This window comes from Geotrypetes seraphini, chromosome 6 (assembly GCF_902459505.1).
Source record: "Geotrypetes seraphini chromosome 6, aGeoSer1.1, whole genome shotgun sequence".
Classification (NCBI taxonomy): Eukaryota; Metazoa; Chordata; class Amphibia; order Gymnophiona; family Dermophiidae; genus Geotrypetes; species Geotrypetes seraphini.
In genome coordinates, this window is record NC_047089.1 from 87202797 (window position 1) to 87229858 (window position 27062).

Sequence of the window (27062 nt, forward strand, 5' to 3'; positions counted from 1 at the left end):
GCTTATTCTCCCATGTGGGTGATGGCACCTATAGAGCCCAGTATGGTCAGTGTTAAAGTGTACTATGATGTTAAAATTTTCTCAAAGTCTCAAGAATGCCTGTACCGCGCATATGTCGGTGCCTTCCTATCCAGCGTCAGCTTACGGGATCATCAGTTCTTAGTTTTCCATGGAGTTAAGAGATTGCCTTCCGGTTTACATTTTTCTTCATTCTTTTACTTTTTAATTCATTCTTTAGAATTTGGTCTGTTTTTGTTAATTTTTAACAAATTTTTATTTAGGGCCTTCGGGCTCCTCTCAGCCTGTTTTCAGGCCAGGAACACCAATCCTTTATTGGAATAACTTTTACTCTATCTCCCTGGTTTCACGTCAGCGGTGTTCCTCTTGATGACAAGGGCTCCAAGCAGTTTTAAGCGGTGCACTCGTGCAGTTGGACCATTTCAGCCACTGATCCAAATAATTGGTGTGTGCTGTACTTGGGTCCTGAACATTGTGATATTTCTTGCACCCTTTGCTCCAAATTACAAAAAAGGTTGCTCAAAGCCAGATAAGCACAAGATGAAAAACTTTATGGTATACTGAGAAAAATCAATCATTTCTAACGATGCCGATGCTCACCAACCATAGACAACATCAACTTTGGCACAAAAGATAACAGTGCCTCCAGTTAATATTTCATCTGCTTTGCCTCTATCAGGAGAAATAAAAAAAAAAAAAAAGCTAAGAAGCATAGGCATACTTCTCCCTCCAGTTACTCCCAGGAGTCTACTACATTGACAAACTCAAATCGTAGGCACCTCGACACCTGGTGCATCCTGTGCCTGTCCATACTGACTGCAGCAATGGTACCGGCACTATATCATTACAGGACCAGATTAGAGACCTGATTCAAAAGGAACTTTCAGAAATTCTGGTCACATCTGATGCAGGTATTGGCTACTGCGACTCCCAGTTCAGCCCAGTCTGAGCAGCAACATCATCAACCATCGAGGGATTGCTCTTAGATGGCCCTCTTCATAGAGGCCCAATGTTGAATTGGCTCTTGGCTCCCGTAGAATGCAGTTCTTCTTCCCATTCAAGGCACTCACCAAGCCGACGTCAAGATACACTTTGTCGACTATCCGAGCTATCTACTCATCGATACAAGTTTCAAGTTCATTAGGATTTTATATACCACCTATCAAGGTTATCTAAGTGGCTTTTACAATCAGGTACTCAAGCATTTTCCTTATCTGTCCCGGTGAGCTCACAATCTATCTAATGTACCTGGGGCTATGGAGGACTGAGTGACTTGCCCAGGATCACAAGGAGCAGCTCGGGGTTTGAACCCACAGCCCCAGGGTGCTGAGGCTGTAGATCCAACCACTGCGCCACACACTCCTCCAGTCAACTCTATCTCCAATCTAAGGGTCTATCTTGACGTTATCCTTGACACCCATTTCACCGCTCTCTATAACTGAGACAGGGCATTGAGAAATATGACTTGGATCTTTCACAGTCTTATTCCTCGAATATTCAGACCTTTCTGTGAAGTAATCCTATGGTATTCCATCACTCCATGCAGAAATTACTGTCAAGAGTCCTTGTCTTTTACAAAATTTATCCAGCAGATGGATCATGTACTTCCCATTAAAATGGAATCTGAAGCAGAACGAAGATCTGAGTTGATGGACACTTGATTATGAGCAAGTGGCCAAGAGATTGTTTAAAATTGCAATTTCATAATTTGTTCAAAGAGACATTGTTTAGAAACTGGGAAACACCACTTCTTATTCATGTAGCACCAATGAAGTTGGATACTCTTTATAGAGTACATTCCTGCCTGGGTTTAATAAACCTTAGCTCCAGCATCAATCTCTTCTGGTGGAATCTGCATTGAAAAAGTCCATTAGTTCAGAACCTATGTTAGTAACCTACCTGGCTGAGAGGGAAGAACATTAGACAAATTTGGTTGTAGGATTTTTCAAAGTTCCATTCTCTGAAGTAGAATACTCGGTTATAATTTTTGTTTGACCTTCTACTTCAAATCTCTGGTGCAACAGCTTTCCCAGTTTGAAAAATACTTTCCTGTAGATCAATTGGACTCTTCAGGACATTACCAACAACTTGCTTGAGAAATAAAAATTCATGGCGTGATCAGCATTTGATGCTTTTGATGTTACTTCCAGAGCATCAGCAATATCGTTTGCCATGAGACATCCAGCATGGCTCACGGTATCAGACCTAGATGCTAATGTGCAACAACGATTGGCAAATATCCCATGTCTGGGAGACAATTTATTTGGTGACAAGACAGAGGAGCATCTCAGAAAATCAGTAGGCATGAGAATTCCACAGTCACCTTATCTTCCTCAAAATCCTCTAAATCTTAACCATCTAAGAGATTCTACTTGTCTAGATGCCCTTCTTATTAAAGCAAACTGAGATATGTTCAACCATCTACATCCTGTAGAATATCCACACAAATATGTCCCAGACAACAGAGGATGCAAAAATCTCAGCCCTAGACTCAGCGGAAGTATCAACAGTCATTTTGACTCCATACTGGAGAGCTTAGCCAATGTGTCTCAGTCTCTTTCCCATACTCTCCATATAGGAGGATGCCTCACTCCTATAACCATTGGACCCTGATAATAATCGACTGATGGTTTCTACAAATAGGTAGATGGGGTTATGCTCTCCAATTTCAGAAAAAAAAACTCCATCCTCCAAGAGAGCCAATTTTCAACTCCCAGCAAAAGACCCTACTTCACCAGGAGCTCTCAGTCCTTCTCCAAATCAGTGCTATAGAACCAGTTTCTTCAGGGAGAAGGGTCATGAATTCTACTCCAAATACCATATTTTTGCTCCATGAGACACACTTTTTTTCCCTCCCAAAAGTTGGTTGAAATGTAGGTGCAGCGAAGATAACCTTTTTTTTTTTTTTACGACCCCCGTACCTTTTTAAAATACCCCCATCGTAATCGTAATTTAAATGTCCCTTATAGCCTGGTGGTTCTGCGGTGTATTGGCTGGCAGGAGCGAGCTTTCCGCGCTGCTGCCGCGCCTGCACTGCTTTCTGAATGGCTGCTTTCAGTTCTCACGGGAACTGATGGCAGCCATTCAGAAAGCATCGTTCCTTTCTGCAGTTTTCGGCATGGAGGGGGACCAGGGTAGAAGTGAGTCTGCAGTTGCTTCATCGGCATGGCAATGTTGACGCGTTGTATAGAGGGACTCCGGCTTTTGGGTACTCACTCTTTGCCTACCGCGCTCTTCCCAACGCCCAGCCAAACCCAGCGATTTGCGGCCCAGCTCCAAATGAGGCAGGAACAGCCATCTGTAATGCAGATGACTGCTGAAGGTTGAGGCCACACACCATCCACTATGCCCAAACACAGTGAAATGGAGCGGTGTCCCCACATTGTACCAGTCAGCCAGGAAATGCAGCGGCGGCGCCTCCAATGCTCCGAGTAGAGAATGACACGGTGGCGGTTTACCCGCGGCCACCGGGTTTAGCCGCGGGTAACCCGCCAAAACGGGGAACGAAAACTAGCAGTCGCTGCGGCGATGGGGATAAAGCCATGCACTGCCCCGTGGAGTGGTGAATGGTCTTGTCCCCGCAGTGAGGCATGAAGGATCGCGCGGTCCCCGCAGCCCACACCCGCCTGCCCAATCGATCCTAGTGATTAGCCAGCTCTCTCCCTTCTCCTCACCTTAGTTTGTAGGTTTTCTTTTTCGGTGACCCGCACGCTATCAAAGAGCCGCGCACGCGCTGCTGCTCAGTTTCGATCTTCTGCTCTGACGCAACCGGAAACAGGAAGTTGCAGCAGAGCAGAAGATTGAACACTGAGCAGACGCGTGTGCGCGGCTCTTTGGGAAAGCGTGCAGGTCGCCAAAAAAGAAAGCCTGCAAACTAAGGTGAGGAGAAGGGAGAGAGCTGGCTAAACACTAGGATCGATTGGGCAGGCGGGTGGGGGCTGTGAGGACCGTGCGATCGCCCGTGTTCCCGGCTCAAACTGGAAGGAGGGAGTGAAAGGGAAAAGGATTCTGGGCCAAGGGAATGAAGATGGAAAGAAAAACCCACAGCAGGAAAGAAAGGGAAGGACAAGCAGGTGAGCCAGATGCTAGAAGCAGGGGGGGAGGAAGAAAGAGGGGAAAAAGCTAGATGGGGTTGAAAAGAAGAGACACACTGGTATGGAAGAGGAAGATAGGGGAAATCTGGACATAGGAAGGTAACAGAAAGAGGGGAAATTATGTGCATGGGGCATAGGGACAGAGACATAAAGGGGACATGCCATGGGGATGGTATATAGACACAGGGGGGGGGGCAATGGCAGATACATAGGGGAGATATTAGAAATGGGGAAAATAGGAGCACAGAAGCGAGATGGTTTGTGGGGATGGGACAGGGACCGAGCTTGCAGGCTCCAGTGGCTTGCACAAATTACATTGTAACGTTCCATGAAAATAAGAGGGAGGAAGGTAGATAGATAGGCCACGCGAGAGGAGCTTGAAGGGTGGTAGAAAGGAACAGATGGTAAAGGAGGAAGGGACGGGTGGTGGTGGAAAGGAATAGGACAGACATTGAAGGAGGGTGGAGAGGAACAGACCCTGAAGGGAAATGTGGAAGACAGAATGGGAAGAAGACAGATGCCAGACTATGGGGGAGCGGAGGAAAGAAGATGGGTATCAAGTTTATCAAGTTTATTATGTAATTTGATTAATCGCCTATTCTACATTCTAGGCGATATACAATTAATAATGAATAAATAAAAACTTGGGGTAGTTATTACATAGACAAATAAAATTACATAATTACAAAAACTTACAATCAAGAAACATTAGGAAAACGATATTTAAAGGGTTACATTCTGTATCAAATTTTATATTTCAGGATTACAACAATAGGGAGGGAATAAAAGCATAAATAAAAAAATAAAAGATTAGGAAAGACCAATTGGGGTGTGTGTGAAGGGAGAGGCATAGTAACAGCAACTGGAAGACGCAGAGAGAAGACACACAGTGGATGGAAGGAATTGAATGAGAAGATGTGGAAAGCAGAAACCAGACAACAAAGGTAGAAAAAAAATTCTATTTATTTATTTTTTGCTTTAGGATAAAGTAGTATATTAGTTGTGTTGATAAAAATTTATAAACAAAGCCCTGCCAGCTGAACATCTCTTTCTCTAGTTCAGCAGCAGGAACTTTGATTTATAAGAAAGGAATAAGCTAAATATTACAGTACTAAGGCTTATATGGATGCAGCGGGACGGTGACGGGGCGGTGAATGGGATGGCAGTGGCGGTGACGGGGCGGTGAAAGGGATGGCGGTGACGGTGACGGGGCGGTGAAGGGAACGGCGGTGACGGGGCAGTGCAGAGGATGGTGGGCCGGGGACGGGGCAATGACGGGGACAGATTTTTTCCCTGTGTCATTCTATAGCTCCGAGCAACGGCCACAGAGACAGGCTGCACACCTGCCCTGCGAGCCATGCGCCTCAGCGGCTGCTCAGGAGTAGACACTGAGTCTAGGTTGGAGGCCAAGCCGTACCTGCGCTCAGAGCAACCTATGAGCCAAAGCCCCCAGGCACAAGAGTAGCGGTAAGGCCAGCAAACACACTTGCACACAGCACCTCTATGCGCAAACGTCTTTCACACATACAACTTACCAGACCAGCCTACTCAATGATATTAATGTCTTGGAAGAAATATTTTCCTTGAAGAATAACAATTTTTTTCCCTGAAGGAAACTGCCCTGCTCTTCCTCCTTCGGTGCTTGTGTTTTGTGGGGAGGATGGGGCACCCTGAAATGGGTGCCGGGGTTGGGTGCAGAGCCTGGCAGGGAGTGAGGGGGGCTGGGTGCAGAGCCTGGTATATATTAGTACACAATTTGGTTCAGAATGGTTTTTTTCTTGTTTTCCTCCTCTAAATCTAGGGTGCGTCTTACAGTGCAAAAATACAGTACTTCCTCATTCCAAATAAGACTGGAGGTCTCCATCCAATGCTGGATTTCCATGCTCTTAACAAATATTTGATGGAGAAATGTTGCATGATCTCTCTAGGAACCCTGCTACCTCTATTGGAGAAAAATGACTGGCTTAGTTCTCTGGACCTCAAAGAAGCATAAACATACATTCCAATCCTCCCAGCCCACAGAAAATACAAGGCACTTCCATTTGGATTAGCCTTTGCACCCAGAGTGTTCACGAAGTGTCTAGTAGTGATTGCTGATGCTCTTCATTCTTGCATCTTTCATGTATTCCCTTATATAGACAACTTATTAATCAAGGTCCCAGCTCCTCAATCAGCTCAACGAGCTGTAAATTCAGCTGTGGCGCTTCTAAAAATGTTGGTTTTGCAGTCAATTACAAGAAGTCACATTTAAAACCCACTCACTCTGGAGTTCATCGGGACACTTCTGGACATGACTCAGGTACATGCATTTCTATTTCAACAGAGGCTCATGACGTTACTTGAAATCTTACAGAAAGTCTCCAATCTCTAGTATTTAACTGCACAACAGATGATGCATCTTCTAGGTCACATGGCGTCCACAGTTCAAATGACTCCATTTGCTCGACTACATTTCAGAAATCCTCAACCCAGTCCCCTTCCTGTCAGACATTCACCCATGCCCCCTTCCTGTCAGGCACTGCACCCTGTCTCCTTCCCTCCCTCCCCTGCCAGGTACAGCGCTCAGTGGCTGAAGATACCCGATCTCACAGCAGCCACCACTGACTGGGTTAGCAGCGGGGCAGGAGTGCTGAAAGCTCGCTCCTGTCTGCTGGACCTCTGGACCACCAGGGATTGGCAGAGGAGGTACGAGGACAGGACACGGAGGAGGGAAAGGGTGCAGAGCTTGCCGGGACCCCAATTTTTGGGCCCAAAAATCCTGATTTATATTAGAGTATATACAGTAGATATAAATATTTAATAAACTGGACCTCTTTTACCTGTTATTGTGTGGTGAAAGTTCCTCAGCGTCATACTGAAATGTGAAATAGAGAATGACACGGGGTCAAATTTTTCCCCTTCCCCGTGGGAACTCATTTTTCTATCCCGTTCCTGCAAGTTCTTTTCCTGTCCCTGCCCCTGCCCCATTCCTGCAAGCTCCATCCTCATTTGCACAATCCTCAAACACTTTAAAATCATAGGTGTTCGAGACTTGTGCAATTAAGGCAGAGCTTACAGGAATGGGACAGGGACGGCAAGAAAACTTGGCGGAGACAGAACGGGAAAATTGAGTTCCTGTGGGGGATGGTGACAAATTTGTTCCCGTGTCATTCTCTAATGTGAAAACATAGGTTTTGAGTTATACAGGGTATTAAGTGAAATGTATAGAATAATAAGAAGCTGATATCGGGAAACACTTAAAATAAATCAACAACAACAAAAGAAACCAATCGTGTAATGTATAGAGGTGATCAATAAATCAAAATAAGTAAATATGCCAACATCTGGGCACATTTAGAGAAAAAAACAAGCAAACTCCAAAGATGCCTTATCATGCAATTTTCTTTTTTGCTATATTGTAGGTGCCACTAAAGCTGTTGTGGAAGAAACCAGCAAATTAGCAGAATGTATTGGAAAAACTAGGACCCTGCTAAGAAAAATTTTATCCGAAGGAGTTGATCATTTCATGGTGAAATTGGACAATGACCCCCAGGGATATCTGAGTCAACCTCTTACTCTTCTTGAAGCTGTTCTCCAAGAGTGCCACAACACTTTCACCGCTTGCTTTCATTCCTTTTACCCAACACCAGCTTTGCAATGGGCCTGCCTTTGTGATCTACTGAATTGTTTGGATCAGGTATAATAAAAAAAACAAACAAACCCAATACTAATCCCCCCCTTTTACAAAAGTGTAGTGTGGTTTTCAGTGCTAGCCACAGCAGTAACAACTCTAATGCTTATAAAAGGGAGGGGGGAGGGAGGAGGTAAGTGGTAGATTTTCTGGAACTGGCAGCAGATAAGGAGTGCAAATCTCCATGTAAGTCATTCTTATGCAGTACTTTAGAGTTTGATTTTTCTTTCAAGTTTTAATTACATTTAAAAGGAATCAGGGATACTCTTTATCTTGTGCTTCCTTGAAGAAAGATTTTAGCTTTTCTTTTCTGATTCTATTCTTTAATGTATAAACTCCCTTAAAAACAAAAGAATCCTGGTTTCAAAATTAGTGATATTTTGCCATTTATATCAATCCAGCTGACAAAAAAATTTCAGTCAGGCACTAAATCTTCAGAGTAAATTGCATAATGAAGATGTTTGGGAATTAAAAGTTCTTTCTAGTGTGTATGTAGAGCTACTAGGATTCAAGAACATGATATTGCCACAAAAGTAAATCGGTACTTTGAAAGAAGTGCCTTGAATTATGAGTTTTAGCTTTCATTTTGGTGAAATTATTCACATAATCAAGGCAGCCTCAAATCTCGGATATCAAATGTTTTGTGTACACAGTCATACAACTGCATAAAGTATAGATAATTTATTTTGTGTGTTTATTTATTTATTTGATTTTTTTAGCCTGTCCTCCCAAAGGAGCTCAGAACGGGTTACAAATCAGGTACTCAAGCATTTTCCCTATCTGTTCCAGTGAGCACACAGTCTATTTAATGTACCTGGGATAGTGGAGAATTAGGTGACTTGTCCAGGGTCACAAGGAGCAGCATGGGGTTTGAGGGTGCTGAGGCTCTAACCACTGCACCACATTCTACTCCATGTGGGTTATTTATCTCCTCTATGTGGGTTATCTTCAGTTGGATTCCTAGTCTGATAATTTGGTAAGTCTGCATTTGACCTCTATGAGAAGCAAATGGTGTACTAAAATCTTTCTTTCTCTAGGACATTCAGGAAGCAAATTTCAAGACATCAAGTAGTCGACTTCTGGCAGCAGTTATGTCAGCCCTGTGCCACACCTCTGTAAAACTAACATCGATTTTTCCTATTGCATATGATGGTGAAGTGCTCCTGCGCTCTATGGTCAAACAAGTTAGCACTGAAAATGATGCAGCCTTGGCTCACCGCTTTCCTCTGCTGGTAGCACACATGGAAAAGCTCAGTCAGGTCAGCTTTGTGTTTAAATTGTGCCTAGGCTGACAAATGTTAATTCAGAGTTAGAAGTTTAGTAACATTTAAGTAGGACATCTGTTTTAGGTGTTTATACCAGTGCAGTAGTTTCAAAGATCTTCCATGATTAGGGGTGCTATCTTTTGGTTATGTTCTGACTTTTCTCTTTCTATATTTGCAGAGTGAGGAGAATGTTTGTGGAATGACCAGCTTCCGTGAGGTACTGGAGAAGATGCTGGTCATTGTGGTGCTGCCAGTTAGGAACAGTCTCAGACGAGAAAATGAGCTCTTCTCCTCACACCTGGTGTCTAATACCTGTGGCCTGCTTGCTAGTATTGTTAGTGAACTTACAGCATCTGCCATGGGATCAGAGGTAGAGTTTTGTCAATCTTAACATAACATTACCCTTCAGATCTATGTGGTTTAACAAAAGGAACAAATTACTACAAACATTTAGTAGAATACAGATTCAATCTTTTAGAAATTTCCTAAATAAGAAGGTTTTTAACAATTTCCTGTAATTTTGATATAATGTAGGTATGAAAAATAAATGTTGAAAATTGACATCCCAAAAGGCTGCTTGAAATGACAACAAACAATTATTATATCTTTGGGCAATGAAAAATCAAAAAATGTTGCTATTCAAGTAGAGCGTCTATGATGGGAAAAAATAAATTGATCTACTAAATAGGTTGGAACCATATCAGATATAAGTTTGTAACACAAGCAGCCAAACTTAAACTGCCTCCATAGGAAGTTATATGATACGATTTTTTTTCAATTTAAAAATCAGATGGATTGCTGTGTTCTGTATTAATCGAAGTTAAGCAGTTTTTTTTTGTTGCCAGCCAGATGAACAATATTGCAATAGTTCAAAGTGCTCAAAACAAAAGACTGAACTAACAATCTAAATGATTGTCATCAAAATAAGATCTTATATTTTGATAGTAGATGCAATGGAATATGTGATTCCATTTAAGGTCAAACTGGTTTCTTCACAGTTATATGGAGAGACTAAAAAATTTTTAGTCTTATCTGGATTCAACCTCAATTTGAAATCTCTCATCCAGTTATCAACCAAAGAAACCACCAAAAAATATGAACTGAGTGTGGATAATTGAGCAGTTAAAAGGATTATGATGGTTATATCATCAGCATAACTATTTTCCTAAATTTGCCAATTTTGTCCCTAAGGAGGCCAAATATATGTTGAACAACAATGGCGAAAAAGGGGATCCCTATGGAATATACTAGATAAATCCTAAATCAAAGTGTATTTATTTCTTTGGATGTAAGGAAACAGCAAGGCAAGTGATCTACAATATCCATTGTGGAACAGAAGACAACAAGCAGTTCATATGAAGAAAGAACTTGTAATTAATTAAAATGCTCCCTGGAGTAGTGCCTAACGTGACCGTGTTTCGCCTACGAGGCTTCATTGGGGGCATACAACCATTTGGTGTGAAAAACAGCTTCCACCAGTGCTGAGGAACTATTTAAAATAACTTAGAATCAAAAGATGTACCACTAAAACCAGGGATAGTTAAAACAAATTAAGATGAGTACACAATATGAAAGTCACTTTAAAACATATGCACAGTGCAATATGTAAAAACTGTAAGAAACCACTTTAAAACAAATGCACATTATAATAACATGTTAAAAGTAGTAAAAGGACCACTTTAAAACAAATGCACAGTGTGAGAATGTTAAAACCAGTGAGTAGAAACATCAACATCAACAAAACATTAGTGAAAGATACATCAAAACTTGCAAATAGAAGCTTAAAATGATACTCACATAGTTTTGGGTCTGTAGCAATTGTCAATCAACCAAACCTGTACACTCAGCCTAACTTATATGTGGGAGACCTGTCATCATGAATGTAGAAGCTGATAAGACTGAATGGCTTAACAAATATTTCTGTTCTGTGTTCACGGCTGAAGCACCGGGAATGGGACCGCAGAAGACAAACGCGAATAGGGATTGAGGCGTGGTAGACCTTGATCGATTTTCAGAGGGTTGTGTTCTCAAAAAGCTAGCTAAATTAAAGATAGACAAAGCGATGGAGCCTGATGGTGTACATCCAAGAGTGTAATGTAATGTAATGTAATTTATTTCTTATATACTGCTACATCCTTTAGGTTCTAAGCGGTTTGCTGAAGGAACTTAGCGAAGTTCTGGTAGCTCTGTTGACTGACCTTTTCAGTTGTTGTCTAGAGTTAGGAGTGATCCCGGTGGACTGGAGAAGGGCGGATGTGGTCCCTCTCCACAAAAGTGGGTGTGATTGTATGTGATGATATTAAGGTGGCCAAACAGGTTGAAAAGATGATAGTGAAAGCTAGAAGGATGCTAGGGTGCATAGGGAGAGGTATGGCCAGTAGTGGTATTGATGTCCCTGTATAAGGGAGGTATTGATGCCCCTGTATAAGACTCTGATGAGACCTCATTTAGAATATTGTGTACAATTCTGAAGACCATTGTACCTTCCTTCCCAGTGAAGGTGGCGTGGTATTAAAGATACTCAGGACCCCAGGCTGGATTTTGTTCATAAGAAGCTCTTTGAGATCACAGCCTCAGGTTTAAAGGTAGTTGCAATGGCATCTTTTGTCACCCAGACTTGTCACTCCAGTTGCGCCATGATCTGGAAGCAATTACTTGGAGGGATCACCAGTTTCTAATGTATGGAGTGGGTTATGTAGCTTACTCTGTATGATCCTTTCAGAGTAATGAACAAAATGTCTGCTTAGTCCACTTCCGCCCGCAGAATGCTGTGAATCAGACACTGGGCGGCACATTTCTCCTCCAAGGTGATCTTGTGTAAATTACCATTTAAGGGACATTTACTCTTCGGAAAAGGTCTGGATGATCTTATGGCCAGCATGCAGGATCGCAAGCCAAAATCTTACCAGATAGCAGACCTCAAATCCTTAGAGGGTCAGGTCGCGGTGATTTTCGGGCCTTCAGACAATGTCATCATTTTTCAAGAGAGCCTTTGGCTACAGATCTTTTCAAAGCTTCTGAAAGAGGTTTGGGGTTTTTTTTTTTGGGGGGAGGGGCAGATGCCCCCAGCCTTCAGGATTCTGCTCCTCCATAACTCCCAAGAAGCAGTTATGACTCCATACTGATAGCTGACCTTCCACGCATTGGTATGGGAGGTTACTGGCCTATTGAAGAGTGTGAATAGAGATCACCACTGGCTGCTGGGTGCTGGATATTATAGAGGAGGGATACAAGCTTGAGTTCTTTCATCCCCTCGGGGATCCTTTTCTAGACTCTCTGGCTGGGAGACTGGGAGCAAGTAGCCAAGTCTGAGCACTAGTGCATAGATTGCTGGATCTGGATGCCATAGGAAGACTCGGGCTCCGGCATGAAACTTGATATTCTTTATATAGTGCCCAAGAGAGGCAGAGAAGACTAGAGGCCAATTCTAGACCTCAAAGCAGTGAATGTGGCCCTCAGAATAAGCTGTTTACGAATGGAGATAGTGATGTCTGTGATTACATCAGTGGCAATGGGGGAAGTTCTCATCTCCCTGGATTTGAAGAAGGCCTATCTGCACATTCCCATTTTTCCAGAGCGCAGGGAGTTTTTGTGATTCCATGTGCTGGAGCAACAGTTCAGTTTGCAACCTTGCCCTTTGGGCTTGTAACAGCACTACGGACCTTCACCAAAGTAATGGTGGTTGTAGCAGCACACCTGCACAGAACGGACATACCAGTGCATCTGTATCTGAATGATTGGCTAATAAGAGCAAAGTCCGAATCTGAAGACAGACTAGTAGTCACAGAGTGACTCAGCTGTTGCAGAAGCTGGGCTGGGCTGGGTGACTTTTGGAAAGCCACCTGAAGCTGGTGCAGATCTTGGAGTATCTGTGAGTTCGATTTGACACAAGGGAAAACTGTGTTCCTTTTCGAAGCCTGCAGAGAGAGGTTTCTGTACCAGATACAGGAATTCAGAGCAAGTCTGCTCTGATGGCCTGATGTTATTTGCAGGTACTGGGATCAATGGTTATGAGTTGATTCCACCCTTCTAAGGTGCAGGAAAAGGTTTACTAAAGCATCATATGTAAAAGCCTGGAAGTGCTTCCAAACTTGCTGTGCTCAGAGGAATGAAGACCTGAGCTCAACATTGTTCTCGGTGTTACTCACCTTCCTGCAGGATGATCTAGAGCAGTGTTTCTCAACTCAGTCCTGGAGTACCCCCTTGCCAGTCAGGTTTTCAGGCTATCCACAATGAATATGCATGAAGGAGATTTGCATATAATGGAGGCAGTGTATGCAAATCAGGTTTATGCATATTCTTTGTGGATATCCTGAAAACTGTTGGCTCCCTGAAAGTTCAAATTGTGGGGCTCTCCTGTTTTGGGCCAAGAATTAATAAGAGCACTGTAGCTACACATCCGCATATAGCCAAGTTTTTGAAGGGCGCATTAAGGCATCCTGTTTTTTTTCTGACATGGAATCTTAATCTGGTCCTTCAGGTGCTAGTGAGAGCACTCTATGAACCTTTAGACCAAGCTTCTTGATGGACCTTACCATCAAAGTGAGTTTTTTAGTGGTGATCATCTCTGCCCGAAGAGTGTCGAATTTTTAGGCTTTGTCCTGCAGAGATCCATTTCTTAGGATTTCAAATTCAGGCATGGTCTTGCGCACAGTCCCATGTTACCAAAAGTGGTTTCAATCTTTCACATCAACCAAGAAGTGCACTTATCTGCCTTTACACCCTCTGGATCGAGTAAAAGTGATCGGGTGTTGAAATCCATTGAATGTGCGCAGACTCCTACTGTGCAATCTAGAAGTCACAAATGAATTTTAATCGCCAGATCATCTGTCGGTACTGACTGGGTTGGCCCATAAAGATCAACCAGCCTTGAAAGTGACTATTTCTAGATGGATCCATATGGCCATTTCTTCAGCCTTTATCGGAAGTGAAAACTTATATCATGCCTATATCCTTAAAGGTGCACTTCATGTGAAGTGTTGCTTCCTCAAGGGCAGGATCTTCTACAAAAGTAATCTGTAGAACCACCACTTGGTCTTCTCCACATACGTTCATGAAGTTTTACAGAGTAGATGTGGCAGCCAAACAGGACTCTACATTTGGATCTTTGATTCTGATGGCAGGCTCATCTGTCCCACCCCTAAACTTGAAGGACTGCTCCATTACATCCCACATGTTCAGAAATGGAGTGTCTGTCGCACCAGAAGGAAAGATTAGGTTCTTACCTCGTTTATCTTTTTTCTGGTAGACAGACACTCCATTTCTGATGCTCATGTCAGACGTTTATTCACCTGCTTATTGCCTCAGTGATGCGGCGGAATTTGGACATCTTATTTCTTTCCTTTAACCATCATTTCTAAGGATAGAGGAAGTGACTACCATGTTGAATCTAGGCGGTATCTGTAGAATCTCCCACACTCTTAGTGCAGGTTGTGCTCAGGTTGGTGACTTGCTTTTTTTCACTTTGTTATGTATTGCAAATAGTTAAGTTTTGTTTATCTGTTATATATTAGTGGTATGAACAGAACAGACATGTTTCTCGGAGAGTGTCCCCATATCCCTCCCTATTCTATTTCCTCTCCAGGGCTGACCATCTGCTATGATATGAATTGAGGAGTTGAGGGACAGCCCAGAGAGGTGGGAGGTGGAGCAAAAGAATGCAAATTAAGCTCCCTACAAGAGTTCTTATGAGAAAAGGTTGACTTCCCACATGTTCAGGAATGGAGTGTCTGTCTACCAGAAAGAAGATTTATGAGATAAGAACCTAATTTTTTCCATAGAATAACCAAACAATTAGATCATGAGTTTGTGAGGACTAGTCATCTTCTAGGCTTATACTACCAATAAACTGGTTGGTTTGTAAGCTGCCACATGCCTCTTATGTTTTTTTGCTCCAAAGATGTCTAACTTTCTGGAAGTATTAGCTTGTCAGCTGGTGCTCTGCATACTTTTAAACACCTTGAAATATTCTGATGTCGGAGCAAAATTCGTACAGTAATATAAACAAACCAAAAATATAGGGCCTGACCAAATTTCTACTGTGAAACATTTGTTGAGAGCAATTCTAAATTAATTTGATTTGATATTACAACAGTATAGTTAAATTGGTTGTTTAAAAAATATTTTTACAGGTTGATGGACTTAATTCCCTTCATTCTGTCAAGTCTAGCCCTAACCGTTTCACAAAAACTAGCCAAGGGAGAAGCTGGAACACGGGGAATGGGTCTCCTGATGCAATCTGTTTTTCTGTGGACAAGCCGGGTGTGGTTGTGGTTGGTTTCTGTGTGTACGGTGGAGGGGGAATCCATGAATATGAGTTGGAAGTCTTAGTTGATGATGTAAGTATTACACTTCTGATTTCCAATAAAACTTATGTTGCTATTTTGTCTGTGTGTGATTGTAACATCTCTGAAGAAAATAAATGTGACCATTGAACCAAAAGTAGCATGTTTTTCATGGATAGATATTGGGACCTTCCATATCGATGTACATAGAAAACTTTATTTTGTTGTTTAGAAAATCTGTCTTTCGTATCCATGGTATGCTGGAGGTTATATTTATGGTGTCTGTTTTCATCAAGCTTGAGTCATATTAATTGTATTTTGGTATTTGGAGGGCAGCTAAAAACATTTCTTAAATTGGAAGATACTCAGCCAAAGAGAGAGAGAGAATATTCATTTGTCTGGCACAAGATGCCCTAAGAGTATAGGAGGAAATTCCACTTTAGCTGTCTTGATGTGATCACAAATATTTATGCTCCCAAATACATATTTGTTTTTAAATATCTTCCAGTAGACATGCTATGTTTGTTTATATTGCCTTTTATCCTCATTTTTTCATAGGGAGTAAGGCAGTGGAAATAGTTTTAAGCATTAATTGATAGAGTCTGATAATAGAAGTCAAATCACTTGCATATACATTGACCTTAGTTTGATGTCATGTCAAAGACTGGCCATGCCTATTAAACCTTTTTCTGCGAAATTCATCTTAAAATTGGATAAAGAGTCTTGCATCTTGAAATGAAATTGGGCGTAAGGCCTGATCCAAAACCAAATTTGATGTAGAAGATGTAATTGGTTTTGTAGAGATAAAGGTCTTCATCCACATTTTTATAATTTAGGATCTGAACAATTTTATTCACTGAACTCATAACTATCTTTCTACTAGAAATTTTAAAACTTTACATAATGCGTGTGTCTATTTGGATACATGGCAACAGAGACATACAAGGGTTATATTTTCAAATTAAAAGGAATACCAAAACTTATAATTGCCTGTAAGTGTGTTTGAAAGCAGCAGTTTTTAGGAGTGTACAAATTTTAATGTTAATTTATTCATACAGAATTAGGATGAGAAAGGGAGTATCTGACTAATAGATTTAATATTTTGGTTGTAAGAATTTGAGTCCGGGTCTGGCGCCGTGGCGGCAATGTCTATGCTGAGCATAGAGCTCAGCTCATAAGCTCAGCATGTAGGCAGTGAGCTGAGCACATAGGCACGCATCATCTGGGGGAGGGGACTGTGTGCCTATGTGCTGAGCTCACTGTCCACAAATTGAGCTCCATGCTCAGCATAGACGTTCCTGCCACGATGCCGGGTCCCGAACTGAATGATCGCTGGTGGTCTAGTTAAGGGGGGCAGGAACAATCCCTGGTGTCTCCTCTCCCAATGGTTGCCTCATTCAACATCACAACTCTTCCACGCCATCCAAACTCAACACAGCAACACCCTTCTGCAGACTGCATAAAAGAAAGGTATGCACTTTCTGTTCACATACTTTTTATGTGCAAATGAGGGCACACATGTTTTTAAAAGCCCTTTTGTGCATATAAAACAGCCTTCTCTACAGTATGGGTAAATACATTTATTCTAGAAATGGTTTAATATGCTGGTTTAATACCTCTGAGTTCTTTCTCATTCATTATACTTTGGAATAATATAAAAATATTTTGTTGCATATGGTACATCAGTAAACTAGAAATGCATAGCTATTCTAGTACAGAGACTTCCTCCCCCCCAAAAAAAAACACAAAACCTTTCTGTAGTATTTGCTGCTTTTTATGGGGGCACTTAACTTTTATGGGGTGCGGGCAGGGACGGAGGGGATTTCTCACGGGGACGGAGGGGATTCTGGCAGGGACATGTAGGATTTTTGTCCCCATGCAACTCTCTACTCTGTATCTGGCATTGTCCCCCCCTGTGTCCATATACCATCCCCATGTATGTTCTCTTTATGTCTCTGTCCCTATGCCCCCATGCACATAATTTACCTTCTGTTACCTTCCTATGTCCAGATTTCCCCTCTCTTCCACATCAGTGTGTCTCTTCTCTCCAACCCCATCTAGCTTCTTTCCCTCTTTCACCCCCCCCCCATGCTTCTAGCATCTGGCTCACCTGCCTGTCCTCCCCTTTCTTTCCTGCCTGTGAGATTAATATTTCTCTCCCTCTTCATCACCTTGGCCCATCATCTCTACTTCCATTTCACTCTCTCCTTCCTAGTGTGAGGGAACATGCGCGATCATGGATCGCGCGGTCCAGAAGCCCCTCCCCCGCCCGATTGCCGTGTCCTGCCATCCCTCCTCCACCTTACCTTAGGTGTCGAGTCCAACTTGAATTATTCTTCTCCCAGCCACATGCTTTTGATAAGCCGCGCGTGCGGCTGCTTGAGCTGTTGAATCTTCTCTTCTGACCCAACTTCCTGTTGCATCAGAGGAGAAGATTCAACAATTCAAGCAGCCGTGCACGCGTGGCTTATTGAAAGCGTGTGGCTGGGAGAAGAAGAATTAAAGTCGGACTCGGCACCTAAGGTGAGCCTTATTTGTGAGTCAAATAATGAGTAGATTGGGATGGTGCAGAGAAACTATAGAATGGGGGACTTTTCTTGAAACAGTGTTCGGGCGAAACATGTCAGAATTACAGGTCCCTTCCCGATGTGAACAGGAGAATAATATAAAGATACAAAGATAAGTTTTAACATTTAAAGTTTATTAACTTTTATAAGTAGAGCACAGAGCACTTTAAGAACGTTTAAGTTTAAAATATAAAACGGAGCTAGTGATGAGGCCATTGCCATATGTATACTTGTAGCCATAGAAAACACTTGGCTAACAACTGGTACTTCTGAAGCCCATAGAAAAAACGAATGCAAGACTAATATGATACTGAATATTTAAAAGAGAAACTGTCTCATTTAATAACACAATTTCAAATAAAATTTCTTCAAGCTATGGAATTCCTCAAGGGTCTATTCTTTCTTCACTGCTGTTTAATATTTTTCTCGCACCTTTAATGACTCGTTGTCAGTCTATTGGATTCAATGCATTTGCTTACGCAGACGATATTCAACTTCTAGATCCAATAGATACCGAGAATCCTTCAGAATTAATATCAATTACCAAGAAACTTGAGCAAATTCATCAATAGCTCGCTACTAATAGACTTGCTTTTAACATTTCCAAATCAAATGTAATGCTTTTTCCATGGAAAGAAGGCCTAAAATTCAACCACCCCATTACACTTACAGGTGCTATTCTTCAGGCAGTCACTACCATCAAAATTCTAGGGGTCATATTCGATCAGAAACTGTCCTATCATGATCACATTAGCAGTATAGTCAAATCAACATTTTTCAGGTTATGGCAAATTCGCTCAATTTCTAAATGTTTAGAACCAAAATCCTTAAACATATTAATCCATTCACTGATCATTTCTAAAATCGATAAGTGTAACGCCTTATTCAAGGATATTACTTAAAAAGAGATCAGGCGTTTACAGCTAATTCAAAACACCTCTATTAAAATTATCATGAATGCAAAAAAGTTTGACCATGTCTCACCACTTCTTAAAAAATCTCATTGGCTCCCAGTATCGCATAGAATAATTTACAAAATATGTCTTATCATTTAAGGCCCAACTCCATAAGTCTCCTGCTTTTATTGACAGGATTCTAATTCCATATGCTTCCACTAGAACTCTTTGATCTAACGATCAACATTTGCTAACTGTTCCATCACTTAAAATCATTAATACACAAAGACAATACATTTTTCCCATCGTGGCCCCCCAATTGTGGAATTCTTTGCCAATCTACTTAAGGGAGGAAAGAAATGTTGGTAGATTTAAGAGTCAGTTAAAATGTTTTCTTTTTAAAGATGTATTTGACTGCTAGACATCGTAAAAATTCATCCTTTTAAAAAAAAACCAAAATCACACCTCTTGTAATTTTCCTTGATTGTCATCTGCCTCCAATTATTGTATTTCTATCCTATTTACCCTACTAGTCCCGTCTGTTTTGAAAGTCATGTATTATATGAACTTTTTGTTCCCCTGTGCATTGTTATACAATATTTTTAGAATTGTACATTGCCCTGAATATATGATAGGGTGATTAAACAAATTTTAAATAAACTTGAAATGTTCAAATTTACAGAAAACTAGCACTTTTTGCAGGTAGATGGACACTTACATTTTTAAGTGCAGGCAAAGGAACTAAGCACTCTTCTGTAACTGTCACATAAATATAAAGAACATTCACATGGGTGTAGCATAAGCAGGATATAAGCATGTCTCCTACTTATTCAGATTACTGTAAGTCTGTGCATCCTTTCCACATTTATACAGCCACAATTATGTCAGACCTTTGGCTTTTGTAACTATGGACACATAACTGTACAGCATGTTAATGCTAGGTCATGCTAGTATTCTATATTGGAATCTGGGTGCCCAAATGCCATAATAGAACTGGCTCTCAGCACTACACAGAGGCATCTAATTACAAAATTACCCCCAGGTACATTCACATTTTATCTGTCCCACCACAGGTACATTCACATTTTATCTGTCCCTTCCCTTTTACCTCTTCTCTTTCTTTCCCCACCCTCCTACCTAATCTAGTTATTGCTGTAATAGTCCTGAGGTAGAGGCCTTGCATCTGAGCTCCTTCTGAAGTGATAGGCCCTGAATCTGGCCACCAGGTGTCACTTCTGGATAATGACGTGACTTTCTCTGCCTGGCAGGATGCAAACTTTGTCTTCACAGCATCCACAACCCACCCAGAGAGCGGAATATCCAGTTCAGAGATTAAATTGAAAATCGTCCATATGGCAGTGCATTGTCATTTTTATAGATTGTTGGTTTATTTTTTCTTTCTTTTGGATTAGAGTGATCACTCGGGAGATTCAGCTCATTCTCACAGGTGGACATCCTTAGAATTAGTTAAAGGAACCTACAACACAGATGATTCAGCCAGTGACATTTCTGAAATCAGGCTTGATAAAGCAGTGCCTTTGAAGGTAAGTATGCAGTAACTCTGGGGTTTTTTTTAATTACCATCAAAAAGCAAATAAATGTACAGTAACTTCCTTTAAACAGATTTAAGTGTTGTAAGAAAACTTTGTATTGAAGACTTCATGTTTAGTATAGATGTTCAAGTGCAGTATAGATGAGAACAGTGTATTCTCTGAGGGCAAACAGGATGACAGTCCTCACAGTTGTAATGTCACTGACAGATCCCCAATATGCAGATGCTGCTCTGTATTCTTTACATCAGAAGCTTTTGGACACATGTATACACCTTCCTCTCTGTACTGCTTGTGTGGGACCAAGGCAGTCTTGCTTTTTCTATAGAGCAAAAAGGATGTGATTTTTCTCCCATCAACTTGTTCCAACTTGGAATTTTCTTAGTTGGTAAATCACTTACTGTTACTTTATCAGGCTAACATTTTTTTCTCATGTAGGATCAGGTAAACCAGCAATGCTTAGAGCCATATATTTGTCAGAGAAGAACAACACTGAGCAGGATAATGCATCCACATGCATGAGATCTCAGCTAGAGAGTTGCGCGGGGACAGAAATCCCACCCGTCCCCGCCAAAGTCCCACCCGTCCCCACCCGTCCCCGTGAGGACTCCCACCCGTCCCCACCCATCCCCGCAAGGAATCCCCTCCGTCCCCGCGAGGAATTCCCTCCGTCCCTGCCCGTCCCCACGAGGAATCCCCTACGTCCCCGCGAGAAATCCCCTACGTCCCCGCCCGTCCCTATAAACTACAGAAATAGTTATTTCATTTAATTATGCTACTGAATTAAAGGCTCTGGTAGAAACCCATTTAAAAATAAGCAAAAAGACTTTATTAATTTGGAAATATTAATTGGGAAGAATACATACTTTGTAAACGGGTTTCTACCAGAGCCTCTAATGTTTATAATTTTTATCAACACAACTAATATACTACTTTATCCTTAAGCAAAAAAAAAAAAAAAAGAACTTTTTTCCTACCTTTATTGCCTGGTTTCTGCTTTCTTCATGTTCTCATTCAATTCCTTCCATCCACTGCCTCTCTTCTCTCTGTGTCTTCCATTTGCTCTGTTACTGTGCCTCTCCCTTTCTCCCCCCTCCCAAATTGGTCTGGCACCCATCTTTTTCCCTCCGATCCCCCCATAGTCTGGCACCTCTGTCTTCTTCCCTGCCAGCATCTTCTTCCCATTCCCTCTTCCCCATTTCCTTTCAGTGTCCTTCTCCTCCACCATCTTCCCCATGTCCTGTCAGGCAGCATCCTTCTCCCCCCTCTGCCTTCCCCATGTCCTTTCAGCATCCTTCTCCCCCCTCTGTCTTCCCCATGTCCTTTCAGCGGCTTTCTCCCCCCTCTGTCTTCCCCATGTCCTTTCAGCGGCCTTCTCCACCCCTGTTTTCCCCATGTCCTTTCAGTGGCATTCTCCACCCCTTTGTCTTCCCCAGTGCTTTCAGGGTCCTTCCCCCCCCTTCCTCCCGTTTACCCCATGTCCTTTCAGCGTTCTTTTCCACCCCTTTGTCTTCCCCAGTGCTTTCAGCGGCCTTCTCCCCCCTTAAGCGTCTTTTCTTCTCCACTCCACCTTTCCTCTCTCCCTGCCTCCACCTTTGTGGCGCTTTTGCACCCGACCAACAACAGAACAGGCCCGGTCGGACAAATCTCCCTGTCCTGTAGCCGCAAATCTAAATTACCTTCTTACAGCAGCTGGCGTAGTGAAGCTGCTGTAAGAGGTAATTTAGATTCGCGGCTACAGGGCAGGGAGATTTGTCGGCCGGGCCTGTTGTCGGTCGATCGGGGGACCTGACCGGCTGTGCACATTCTCCGGGGCGGACCGCCCCCTCCCCCCTCTTTCGTACGCCATTGCCTTCTCCCTACCTGCCCTGCCGCACACAGCCGACCGGAAGTCTTCCTGATGTCAGCGCTGACGTCGGAGGAAGGGAGGGCTTTGCTTAAGCCCTCCCTCCGACGTCAACGCTGACATCGGGAAGATTTCCGTTCGGCTGTGTGCTGCGACAGGGCAGGTAAGGAGAAGGAGACTACCCTCGCGGCTCGAGTGCACTGCGATCCAACCCTGCAGGAACCCCGCGACCCTCGGAGGCGTCCCCACAGGATCCCCGCGACCCTAGGGGGCGTCCCCACGGGATCCCCGTGACCCAAAGGGGAAACCTGCGGGATCCCCACGGGTCCCGCGGGATTCCCGTCATCCTCATTCCCGTGCAGCTCTCTAATCTCAGCATGAGCTTAGCATGAGAGATCTGTTTTTGGAGAGTGGAACTACCCCCTCGATAGGTCTTTTCACTGCTCATCTGAACAAGAAGATGTCTCGGTATTGTTCCACTCTGGAATCACTTGAAAGACTAGCTTCAGGTGCCTTTCTCCTAGATTTGTGGAGGGGATTATGTATGTATATCCTCCAGTATCAAAGAAAACACACCCTCAATATGCTTAAGATTTCGTGTCAGATCTTCACTAAAAGGGAGAAAAGGCCTCAGTGTCCAATAGGGGCTCTCAAAATAGCTACCCACATAGACAAGCTGGTTTCAAATAGAACTTGAAGCCAGCAGACACATCCGTGGTCAAAAAACTCCCAGAAAGAATGAAGACGCTATTTCAGAATTACTTTTCAAAAAAACAGTCTGTTTCAATAGTAATATCAGTCTTATCAATCTTTATAATGAAATCACTTATCTGAAAAACGCTGTCTTCTCAATATCGTTTCAGTAGATTTCCACAAAAATCTGGGGCTTAAAAGCAGGAAAAAAACGGCTTCATAGAGGATCAGCTTAGAGCATAGCGACTACTTCAATACAACCGCTAGCCTGCCTCGCTATGCTCTAAGCTGATCCCCTATGAAGCCGGTTTTTTCCTGCTTTTAAGCCCCAGATTTTTGTGGAAATCTACTGAAACGATATTGAGAAGACAGTGTTTTTCAGATAAGTGATTTCATTATAAAGATTGATAAGACTGATATTACTATTGAAACAGACTGTTTTTTTGGAAAGTAATTCTGAAATAGCATCTTCATTCTTTTTGGGAGTTTTTTGACCAAGGATGTGTCTGCTGGCTTCAAGTTCTATTTGAAACCAGCTTGTCTATGTGGGTAGCTATTTTGAGAGCCCCTATTGGACACTGAGGTATTTTCTCCCTTTTAGTGAAGATCTGACACGAAATCTTGAGCATATTGAGGGTGTGTTTTCTTTGATACTGATTTATTTGACATCCTTTCTTGTTTACATTTATTTTTGTATATCCTCCAGTACATCTTAATGAAAACTCTTCTGAAACTCAAGCAGGACCAGAGAACCATGATTCTCATTTTCCCTCATTGGCTGAGGCAAATTTAGTTCCCTCTGCTTTGAAGTTAACTTTCATAGACCCATGGAGACTGGAGTGTTTTCTGATTCTTATCATTCAGAACACGGTCTGAATGTTGAGAGGTTAGAAGTTGACTTTCTCCATAACATGAGGAGGGTATCTCTCAGTTCCTGCTTGCTTTCAGGAAAGATTCCACTAAGAAGTCATAATTTTAAATGACACTAGAACTATGGCAATAGTGTCAATAGTCCTTACTCCAGTATGCAATCCAGAACTTTTTATAAAAAATGTATACTGGATAAGAGTCTTAACCTTCCAAACTCATGAGTGGATAAATGAAAAAAGCCTCAGCCCCACCACTCCACCGCTGTAGTATCTTATTACTGCGGGAAGAAATTACGTGGTGCAATCATCACTGGCTAATTCATTCATTTGTAAGTGCTTTTTCTTAAATAATATGCTTAAATAAATCATTTATTAGGTAATAATAAGAAATACTAAGGTTCAGTGTACTTATCTTGTGCCAGCTAAACCCTGGGAACATGACCCGACATGTTTCGCACCGTCTGTGCTGTATCAAGGGTCCCCCTAAAAATAATAGCAGGAAGGTGACATTAGTGCCTATTCTATAACATCACCCCACCTGTTAGAATTTATAAATAGTTACTACCCAACTTTAAAATCCAAATGTCTTACCGGGTTGCCTATGTCATCCGACTCTGTCTGTTTCTATAAGAGAGCAAGATGGCATCTGCGTGTACACCAGTGTTTATATAGTGTCCTCCCATTCGTACCAGTAACTCCTCCCCCTAAGCCCCATTGGACAGAACCGGCCAAAACAATGAAGCCCTATTGGTCAGAATCTATCAAAACAATGAAACCCACTCTAATTCGCAATTAAGCCCATAAGGTTCCACTGTGTTAAGAAAAAAGATGTTTCTCTGCTCTCGTTTGTTCAACTTAATTAAATCTTTTCCAGTATACATTATCTCTTATCCAGTATACATTTTTTATAAATAATTTTGAATGAAGCAGGTTTGCTCTCCATTGTGGAAATCCTTTTTCCTGTCTAATACAAAAACTACTTGAATATTTTCTACACCTTTCTGAGTCGGCTTAAAAGGCCAGCTCTCATAAGGGTTCACCTCAATGCAGTTAGCACTTACCATTACTGTGTAGAACAGGGGTGTCCAACTTGCGACTCAAGGGCCGCATGCAGCCCTGTGAAGTATTTTGTGCAGCCCCGGTCGAGGGTGATGCAGTGTTTTCCTCTACTGCCCCCGGGTGTTTACTGTTTTGCCGGCTCCCTCCTCTGTCTTGCTGCAGCATTTGCGTGGCCCAGAAATTTTTTTCGGTCAATGTGGCCCAGGGAAGCCAAAAGGTTGGACACCCCTGATGTAGAAGGTAAACCCATCTTTCTACAATCTTTAGTTATTTGCTTTATGAGAAAAAGTTTGCGGCATTAAAGCCCCAATCAAGCTCCCTATAATGTTTTGAGATCTCAGTGTCTAACCTAGCTGATGAAATCTCTTTTTGAGCCACATTATACTTGCCATTTGAAGTATCTGACTTAGAAGGTTTTGTTTTTGATGGAGCTCCCTTCAGCCTGTGGGGTCAGAAAACTTCAGGAACTTGTTTCTGATTCATTTTACACATGGTTTCTTCACAACAGAATAGTCCTTCATAGGCATGCTGCGTTCCTTCCTAAGGTGATGATGGATTTTTCTACTTACATTCTTCACAAAATCTCATGCCCATCCCAGTGAAAGCGCACCACACACTTTTGACTTCAAGAGAGCCTTGGTTTCCTATCTGCAGCAGACAAAAGCCCATAAAGAGTCCACCCAGTCTTTTGTTTGTTTTTGACTCTAACAAGGATAGACACAGCCATTGGTGTAAACACTTTTAATCCAAGGACAAGCAGGTAGTATATCCTCACCTGGTATGGCATAGAGACCTGGTATGGACAGTCAAAAAGTGCACCGTCACTTTAAAAACTTGAAGACTACCCGCACCGCGTATGCATCTGTTTTCCCGCACAAAGCTTGCTTGCAGAACCATCAGTTCTCAGTCTTCCATGGAGTTGAGAAGCCATTCCTTCGAGTTTCTACCTGCGTGTCAAACTTGTGCATCTGTTTTCAGCATCTTTTTTTGTGCATATGATTTGTATGTTTGTTTTATATGTATTTTTGTGCCTTCCCTTTTTTATTCTGTTTAAAAACATTTTCATTTTTGCCCATCTTTTTGTTTGAGAGCCTTCGGGCTCTCTTCAGCCTATCTTCAGCCTGGGTGCATCAAACCTTTTTTGGTCTGCTGTCTACTCGACCACCCCAGACTATTGAGTCCAGTAATCTTGTATTTGTGGGGTTTCCTTCAATGTCCAAGGCTCCTAGCAGCTTTAAGCGGTGTACTCAGTATAATAGAACCATTTCAGGTACAAATCCACATAACTGGTGTGTCCAGTCCCTAGGTTCTGAACACTGTGATATTTCCTGCCCACTGTGCTCTAAACTGCAGAAAAGGTCGCTAAGAGCTAGGAAATTACAGTATGAAAAACTTTTTGGGTCATCTATATCAAGAATAGCTGGAGACTATTGACAGTCAACATCCAGCAACTCCAGTATCGACACAGGTACCGATGGCATCAGCAATTTCTGCTTCATTGGTACTGGTACTGCCAGCCTCAGGGGAACCTTGTAAAAAAAAACTAAGAAGCATAAGCTACTTCACCCTCCTTGCATGCTTCAGTATCATCTCATGCATCTTCATCAATGACACGTTCTAAGCGTAGACACACCAGTACTAGATTGCCATCCTTAGTTGCTGTCACCTCTGAAGCATGCCTCAACATAAAGGTCCCCAACGCTTTGATACACAACTTCTTTGCCTAATATGCCCATATTAACAATGATATTGGCATCATCTGTGCAAGAACAGCTTCACATGCTATTGCAGAAGGAACTAGCTGGGCTACTGCAGGCGCACTTGGTGCCAAATCCTGCTCCTACACTCCCAGCTGCAACTCAGGCTGAGCGACCCCCAAATTTCCATCTAGGCATCGAATTTGGATGCCAAAACGTTGAGTGCCTACTTTGAGGTATGCATCCATGTCGAGGGAGTGAAATTCATCCTGTTATTGTAAATGCTCACTGAGACACTCACGTCGACATTCTCCTCAGCGTTCCCTTCATCACTCTCAATCTGCTGTACCAGACGTCAAGGGTTATGACTCTGACTTCTCTGTGTTCTTCCAGTGAGTATCTGAAGCTGTCAGCAGATAAGTCTTCAAACCCTTTTCCTCCTCTGCCTCGTAGAATGTCACCCTCAGAGAATCTGTCTTTTACTAAGTACATCAGACATGTAGGGCAAGCACTCCCATTAAATATGGACCTTAAATAGAGCCTCTGGCAGAACT

General features: G+C 42.4%; 1 protein-coding gene across 9 annotated transcripts in view; it reads left to right on the forward strand.

The window, feature by feature from the left end:
- Positions 1-27062, forward strand: part of MYCBP2 (MYC binding protein 2) — a 977923-nt gene that overhangs the window by 458667 nt on the left and 492194 nt on the right. For all 9 annotated transcript variants that reach the window (XM_033949399.1, XM_033949405.1, XM_033949401.1 and 6 more), the window contains 5 exons: positions 7514-7788; positions 8820-9041; positions 9226-9417; positions 15179-15385; positions 20207-20338. In XM_033949399.1, the coding sequence (XP_033805290.1) occupies positions 7514-7788; positions 8820-9041; positions 9226-9417; positions 15179-15385; positions 20207-20338 (1028 nt within the window). The remainder of the gene's footprint in view (positions 1-7513; positions 7789-8819; positions 9042-9225; positions 9418-15178; positions 15386-20206; positions 20339-27062) is intronic.